Here is an 8,414-nt window from a genome sequence, read left to right on the forward strand (position 1 = left end):
ATCCATAATTTTATTCATGTTTTTGTTTTTGTTTTATTTATTATTTTGTTTTATTTTGTATTTTTTATTTTGTATTTTTTATTTTTTATTTTTTATTTTTTATTTTTTATTTTTTATTTTTTATTTTTTATTTTTTATTTTTTATTTTTTATTTTTTATTTTTTATTTTTTATTTTTTATTTTTTATTTTTTATTTTTTGTTTTTTATTTTTATTTTTTACATATTTTTTTATTTTTCTATTTTTTTTTATTCATTTTTATTTTTTTATATTTTTTTATGTTTTAAGGTATTTTCAAAATGTTGTATATCTTTGAATATTTTTTAAAAATACAATAAAAACAGAAGGAGCCAATTTGCAATAAGAAATTGCCCAGTTTTGCAGCATGGACAGCCTTATAAACGTAATCCTAATCCAACATAAAATTAGACATAACTGTATTAATAAATACAAATATATTCAAATTAAAATGTTAAAATATTGCAAGTAAAATGAACATTTCCAATAGCGCTTCTTCAGTTCCCTGCTTTTTGGTAATCCTCTCCATTTAACGGGAATATTGAGCTGCATCGGAGCCAAAAGTGGTGTCAGCGCGGCTAAACGGGCGAATAAAATGCAGCGGCCCGTCTTGTAAGTCAAATATGATGAGCTGGAGATTAGAGACTAATTGCTGGGGGGGGGGGGCGTTCGGCCACAAAGGAGGTCCATGAGAGCGCACACGCCTCCGACAAGTCATCCTCAACAGCTACAAGACCCACACAAAGACCACACACGGCGCCAAAGACATGTTAATGTAATCCCACCCAACCCCCCCACCACCAAAAAACTTGTCCGCTATGAAAGAAGACGAAAGTTGATTCACTCTGAGCTTTTTCTTGCATGGGGGGGGACAGACTGGAATGACTCACTTGAAAAAAATGTGAAAAAAATGTGAAAAAACTTGCAAAATCATAATTGGCCTGCTTGTTGTAAAAGTATGAGAGTATGAATAAAAATGAAAAAATGAAAATGTAGAAAATTTATAAAATTTGCATTATTTACATTATTTTTTTAAATCTAAAAACAAAAAATACTTCCACTTACTATATTATTACTAATAAAAAAAATTTGAAAAAAATGAAAAAAACTCGCAAAATCATAATTGGCCTGCTTGTTGTAAAAATATGAGAGTATGAATAAAAATGAAGAAATGAAAATGTGAAAATTTAAAAAATTTACATTATTTATATTATTTTTTTTAATCTAAAAACAAAAAATACTACCACTTACTATATTATTAATAATAAAAAAAATGTGAAAAAAAATGAAAAAACTCGCAAAATCCTAATTGGCCTGCTTGTTGTAAAAATATGAGAGTATGAATAAAAATGAAAAAATGAAAATGTAGAAAATTTAAAAAATTTACATTATTTACATTATTTTTTTTTAATCTAAAAACAAAAATTACTACCACTTACTATATTATTAATAATAAAAAAAAAATGTGAAAAAAAATTGAAAAAAACTCGCAAAATCATAATTGGCCTGCTAAACCCAATTTGCTTCTTGTTGTAAAAATATTTATGAGAGTATGAATAAAAATGAAAAAAAATGAAAATGTAGAAAATTTTAAAAAATTACATTATTTACATTATTTTTTTAATCTAAAAACAAAAAAATACTACCACTTACTATATTATTAATAATAAAAAAATCCAACTATTTTACACAGAATTACTGTAAACTCCAATAGCACTCTTACCTCAAATACTAAATAACTATAACAAACCTATAAAAAAATATTATTTATGTATTGTGGTCAACTGTAAAAAAAAAAAAAAATTAAGTAAGGTCCACTCAATGGATATTACAATTTTACATTAAAAAAAGAAACAAATAGACCACAAATAAATCATAATAAACTAAGATATGGTCACAATTAATACACATGTAACATCAACTGAATGTAACGTATGTAATAAACATTAAATTGATTTTTTTATGAATTTTATATATATAAATAAAATGTGAAAATCTAGAGAAGGGGCATCAAATTCATTTTCGTCCCTCGGGGGGGCCTCCTGAAACCGTGTTCATCTGTAATCACATGATTATTATTATTATTATTATTATTATTATTATTATTATTATTATTATTATTATTATTATTATTATTATTATTATTATTATTACTAGTAGTAGTATCCCTACACATTTGATTATTATAATTTTGTCCAACAAATTTACATTAAAAAACGTCAATTAATGATTTCATTCATTATTCATTAATAAATAGTTTGTTATTTTTGACTTAAGGTAATATAACTATATATTAAAAAAAAATATTTATATGCTTAATGTATGAATAAAATAAAAACATTGTAAGAAAAATAATAAAATGTAAATAATGAAATGCATATACAAATGTTTGTATGATGCTATAAATATAAAATAATAAATAAATATTATTTCCAAGCTTCCGTGGCCCACATTCAATGACATGGTGTGCCAAATCCGGCCCCCGCGCCTTGAGTTTGACACCCGTGATCTCGGGAATAAATTTGAAATAAAACTTAAGGTAATATAACTATATATTTAAAAAAAATATATATCTTAAAATGCATACCACAATAATATTAAAATGTATAAATAAAATTAAAAAACAAAAAATATTACAAATAAAATGCAAATAATGAAATGCATATACGAATGTTTGTATGATGCTATAAATATAAAATAATAAATAAATATTATTTCCAAGCTTCCGTGGGCCACATTCAATGATATGGTATATTTAAAAAAATATATATCTTAATTATAAAAAATTATAAATTATAAAAAAAATTTAAAAAATAATAAAAATAAAATGCAAATAATGAAATGCATATACCAATATTTGTATGATGCTATAAATATAAAATAATAAATAAATAATATTTCCAAGCTTCCGTGGGCCACATTCAATGATGTGGTATATTTTAAAAAAATATATATCTTAATTATAAAAAATTATTTAAAAATTATTTAAAAAATATTAAAAAATAATAAAAATAAAATGCAAATAATGAAATGCATATACCAATATTTGTATGATGCTATAAATATAAAATAATAAATAAATATTATTTCCAAGCTTCCGTGGGCCTCATTCAATGATATGGTATATTAAAAAATATATATATCTTAATTATAAAAATTATAAATTATAAAAAATTATTTAAAAATTATCAAAAAATAATAAAAATAGAATACAAATAATAAAATGCATATACAAATATTTGTATGATGCTATAAATATAAAATAATAAATAAATATTATTTCCAAGCTTCTGTGGGCCACATTCAATGATATGGTATATTTAAAAATATATATATCTTAATTATAAAAAATTATAAATTATAAAGAATTATTTAAAAAATTATAAAAAATAATGAAAATAAATTACAAATAATAAAATGCATATACAAATATTTGTATGATGCTATAAATATAAAATAATAAATAAATATTATTTCCAAGCTTCCGTGGCCCACATTCAATGATATGGTATATTTAAAAATATATATATCTTAATTATAAAAAATTATAAATTATAAAAAATTATTTAAAAAATTATAAAAAAATAATGAAAATAAATTACAAATAATAAAATGCATATACAACTATTTATATGATGCTATAAATATAAAATAATAAATAAATATTATTTCCAAGCTTCCGTGGCCCACATTCAATGATATGGTATATTAAAAAATATATATATCTTAATTATAAAAATTATAAATTATAAAAAATTATTAAAAAATTATTGAAAATAATAAAAATAAAATACAAATAATAAAATGCATATACAAATATTTGTATGATGCTATAAATATAAAATAATAAATAAATATTATTTCCAAGCTTCTGTGGGCCACATTCAATTATATGGTATATTTAAAAAAATATATATATTAATTATAAAAAAATTATAAATTATAAGAAATTATTAAAAAATAATAAAAAATAATAAAAATAAAATGCAAATAATAAAATGCATATACAAATATTTGTATGATGCTATAAATATAAAATAATAAATAAATATTATTTCCAAGCATTAAATGATATGTTGTGCCAAATCCGGCCCCCGCGCCTTGAGTTTGACACCCGTGATCTCGGGAATAAATTTCAAATAAACCTCAAACTGCACAGGTAAATTGCCCATAATGATAAGATTATTTAAAAATCCAATATAATACACTCGCAATTACCCGTAAGAGTTACTATTACTATTATAATAACACATTTTAAAATGAATTATTCTGCCATATTGATACATTTACAGCACGTGGCCGTTCCAAATCATAGTAATATGTCAACACTGAATTGAAAACTGATTTCCACCCTTTGGCGGGATCCTTGTCGCCTAGCAACCACATTGTTAGGGTCCGGCCCCATTAGATGGTCCCTAATGATTATTATAGGCCGCCTTCAAATAAATGACTCATTCTTGGCATGACTGATTGGTGATAAGACGCGTTTTGGTTATCGATAAGCTTGTGTTTGATCCCCCCCCCACCCCCACCCGCCGCAAACATGAAGAAAAGCCCACACACACACACACACGCACACACGCAGTTTACTCTGCAAACGATGTGTTTAAACTGTTAAATAAACCTACAAGAATGGCCTCAGTATTTACCCAATTCCGGAATAAAAGCCGCTGATAAAGCTGTTTAGTTTACTTTGCCTTGCCCATAAATAGAATTCCCCACGGACACGAAACTCACGCATGGAAAAAATGCATTAATATAAAATGAATATTATCCCCGCAGTAAGTGTTTTTAGTTTTAACACCAAAATATTCCACAAGTTTTCTTCTTCCATAATTTATTAATAGTACTGTTTTTTCGTTGTAAGTGAAATATCGATATAAGTTACAAATAAATGAAACGTACAAATACCAACAAAGTGTCCAAAAAAAAAAATACCGTACAACAATAAAGCTAAAATGCTAAATCTATACCGCTGACATTAAAATGCGTTTCTGAATTTTCATGTTTTGTGTGTTTTTTTTATATAATTTACATAAATAAATCCCAAGACTTCAAGCTTCCGGTAGAAAAAAAAATGTCCCTTATGTGTCCGTCACTTTGCCAAAATGTCAAAAAAATGTTTTTAAAAAGATATCTGGAGAGATATTAAATAGAGATAATATAAGGTGGGGGGGTCACCAAGTCCTGCGGTACAACAGAGCGGAACACTGCAGCGCAGAGCCGTACTCTGCCCCGGGGGGATTGAGGTGAGAGAGGCCGGCGACTTGGCTCTGCAGCGCCGGTGGGCTGGAGGAGTGCGGATTCCGGTAGAAAAAAAAAAAGTCCGTTATGTGTCCGTCACTTTTCCAAAATGTCAAAAAAATGTTTTAAAAAAGATATCTGGAGTGATATTAAATAGAGATAATATAAGGTGGGGGGGTCACCAAGTCCTGCGGTACAACAGAGCGGAACACTGCAGCGCAGAGCCGGGGGGATTGAGGTGAGAGAGGCCGGCGACTTGGCTCTGCAGCGCCGGTGGGCTGGAGGAGTGCGGATTCCGGTAAAAAAAAAAATGTCCGTTATGTGTCCGTCACTCTTCCAAAATGTCAAAAAAATGTTTTAAAAAAGATATCTGGAGTGATATTAAATAGAGATAATATAAGGTGGGGGGGTCACCAAGTCCTGCCGTACAAGAGAGCGGAACACTGCAGCGCAGAGCCGTACTCTGCGCCGGGGGAATTGAGGTGAGAGAGGCCGGCGACTTGGCTCTGCAGCGCCGGTGGGCTGGAGGAGTGAGGGCCCAAATCCGGAGAATGACCGGCGCTGCCCACTTGCTGGTGCCCCAACCCGGGGGCGTGGTTGCTGCTCGCGGACATGATCATGACATTAGCGGGTTGTTGTTGGTGGTGATGCTGGTGCTGCTGGTGCTGGTGGTGGTGATGGTGGGGAGCCTGCGCGCTGGAGGCCGTGTGGCCGCTGTTCTGACACGGCTTCCCGTCTTTCACCAGCACGGGCACCGCGACCCTGCGTGGGGACTGCTGCTGCTGCTGCTGTTGACAGGACCCCCCTTCTTGCTGCATTTGCTGCTGGGACACTTTATCTTTCGCTTGTCGCTTCATTTTATAGCGGTGGTTCTGGAACCAGATCTTCACCTGCGTGGGGGTCAGGTGGATCATGCTGGCTAGGTGCTCCCTCTCCGGGGCGGAGAGGTACTTCTGCTGCTTGAAGCGTCGCTCCAGCTCGTAGACTTGGGCCTGGGAGAAGAGCACCCTGCGCTTTCTCCGCGGGGTGGAGGCCAGGGAGCCCATGCCTTTGGCGTGGACCTCCGCCAGGGAACCCAGGCCGCCCATGCTGCTCATGTTCATGCCGGAAGACGAGCCCATGAAGCGGGAAACTGGAAGGCCCGGGGCGGAGAAAAAACACATTTTCAAACCCGGACTCCACTTTTGTCGCCCACGATTTAACCGTTATGGAAACTGCTTATTTATCATAAATCATATTTTTTTTATCAATTATACAAAATATAAATGTTCTTAAAGTTGGCATTTTCACCACGCTATATGATTTTTTTTTTGCATTTTTCCTCAACACAAACAATATTTTAAAATTATTAAGGCATTATTAATAATAATAATAATAATAATAAATTTTATTTATATTGCACTTTACATTACATAAATCTCAAAGTACTACAAAGAAAGCATAAAACCTACAGTGAGGCGATATATATATATATTTATAAAATAAAATAAAACATAAAAAAAATATTAATACACAATATGGGCCTATATTCTTCATTTGCGTGTTTTATTTCCAAAAATAATGACTTTTTAAAATATTCCCATTCATTAATAATCATAATTTGATATAATTTATAACATAAATGACATTAATAAGCTAGACTTAAATATAAGCGATTCGGAGTATTGTATTTTAATATTAGTATTATTAATATGTCATATAAATACATTTGAGTTTTTATGTACTCATTCAGTATTTGTCAATAGTCATATTAATTCCTGCTGTGTATTTTTTTTTAGATATTTTTGGAGAATTATAATAGTACTATTATATACTATAATAGTATAAAAAAATTATCATAGTACTATTATAATTAAATATAAGTATTATAACATAAAAAATATAACATTAGATTCAAAAAGTGTACATTTTATTGTCCTTTTTTGGGGTTAAAAATATTAGAAATAATAGAATATGTTGTGGTACAATTTATTAAAATTAATTAAAATAAAAATAAATTTTAAAAAGTGTTAAGAAAATAAAAATAATAGGTTTAATAATGATCATAAATGTTGTAAGAAAGTCAAAAAATATATATGAAATATGATTCTAAAGAATATTATTATTATTATTATTATTAGACATTAGAAATATAACTAATAATAATAAATTTGAATAAAGTGAAGAAAAATTTTAGAAAAAATTATAGGCCTAATATTAAAAAAACGACTAAAAATATAATAATAATAATATAATAATGGAGAACTCACTGGTGGAGAAGCGCGGATCCGGATTGGCTCCGTACCATCCCGCGGCGGTGGCGCTGCCCCTCATGCCGTCCTGGTAGGGGGCCAGCTCCCCCATGTTGCCGTTGCAGTAGCCGCCCACCGCGGCGGCGTGCGACAGCTGCGGCACCCCGGCGGCGCTCATGTGGTACGCCGCCGACACGCTGCCGTTGTGGCCCATGTGGTGCTGCTGCATGGCCGCTTGGGACACCTGCGGCTGCCGGTAGCCTGCCAGCTGGGCCCCGAGGTTTCCGCCTCCTCCTCCGGTGGTGTTGTTGTTGTTGTTGTTGCCGTCCATGCTCACCTTCTTGTAACTCTCCTCCAGGGGACTCAGGATGTCGGACACTGAAAAGGGGGTCGTATGCTTGGGGCTCATCGACATTGTCCTGAATTAGATTTAGCTTCTTTGGAAAGCCCACAAGCCCCTCACTGTGGTTCCTGTCCCGGGTAGGCTGCAGCTGAGTCCGCCTTTAATTGTATGGAGCTCGGTACTGGGCTCCGGGTGTCTTTTAACCGGGCTGCGGGGTTTAAGGCTGCATGCGAGCAGAGGCGGGGCATCGGTGACAATGCAGGCAGAACCGAGCTGTCATGTCACTTTGCAACAAGACATGCGTGCTGTGCTGCACACTCGCCCCGCCTCTCCCCCTTTTTTTTTTTTTTACCTCTTCTCTTACTCCCACTTGCGGCAACGTCACTTCTGCAGAGTTTGCGCCACAATGCACTTTATTAACTGAACTGATGTTTACGAGGGCCTCTTCATGAACAGGAGGGGCCCCACGAGTTGAGAGGGACTCCTCACGCGTGGTGACTTTTTTTTTTTTTTTTTTTTTTTTTTTTTTTAATAGCCTCACACGCGTGATTGCAGTATTTGCGTGGAGGACGAAGAAGA

At 31.8% G+C, this 8,414-nt stretch overlaps 1 protein-coding gene across 2 annotated transcripts; it reads right to left on the reverse strand.

Moving 5' to 3' along the window:
- Window positions 1–5,670: 5,670 nt before the first annotated feature.
- Window positions 5,671–7,907, reverse strand: nkx2.1 (NK2 homeobox 1). Of its 2 annotated transcripts, XM_078798970.1 has the most exons (3): window positions 7,817–7,907; window positions 7,511–7,780; window positions 5,671–6,393 (listed from the first exon to the last, which is right to left on the reverse strand). In XM_078798970.1, exons 1-3 carry the CDS (start codon window positions 7,905–7,907, stop codon window positions 5,672–5,674), a joined length of 1,083 nt encoding a protein of 360 aa, XP_078655096.1. In that variant the 3' UTR covers window position 5,671. The 2 variants fall into 2 exon arrangements, with proteins under 2 accessions (XP_078655096.1, XP_057912447.2); XM_058056464.2 differs by having other exon boundaries at window positions 7,511–7,907.
- Window positions 7,908–8,414: the final 507 nt, after the last annotated feature.

This window comes from Doryrhamphus excisus, linkage group LG19 (genome assembly GCF_037039965.1).
Source record: "Doryrhamphus excisus strain RoL-2023G ecotype Guam linkage group LG19, RoL_Dexc_Guam_v1.1, whole genome shotgun sequence".
Classification (NCBI taxonomy): Eukaryota; Metazoa; Chordata; class Actinopteri; order Syngnathiformes; family Syngnathidae; genus Doryrhamphus; species Doryrhamphus excisus.

Bases quoted from the DNA above. Each gene is read 5' to 3' on its own strand.
- nkx2.1 (XM_058056464.2), bottom strand. From the start codon at position 7,907: ATGTCGATGAGCCCCAAGCATACGACCCCCTTTTCAGTGTCCGACATC. The intron at 6,394-7,510 runs GTGAGTTCTCCA...CGGGCCTTCCAG, and splicing joins GGATCCGCGCTTCTCCACCA to TTTCCCGCTTCATGGGCTCG.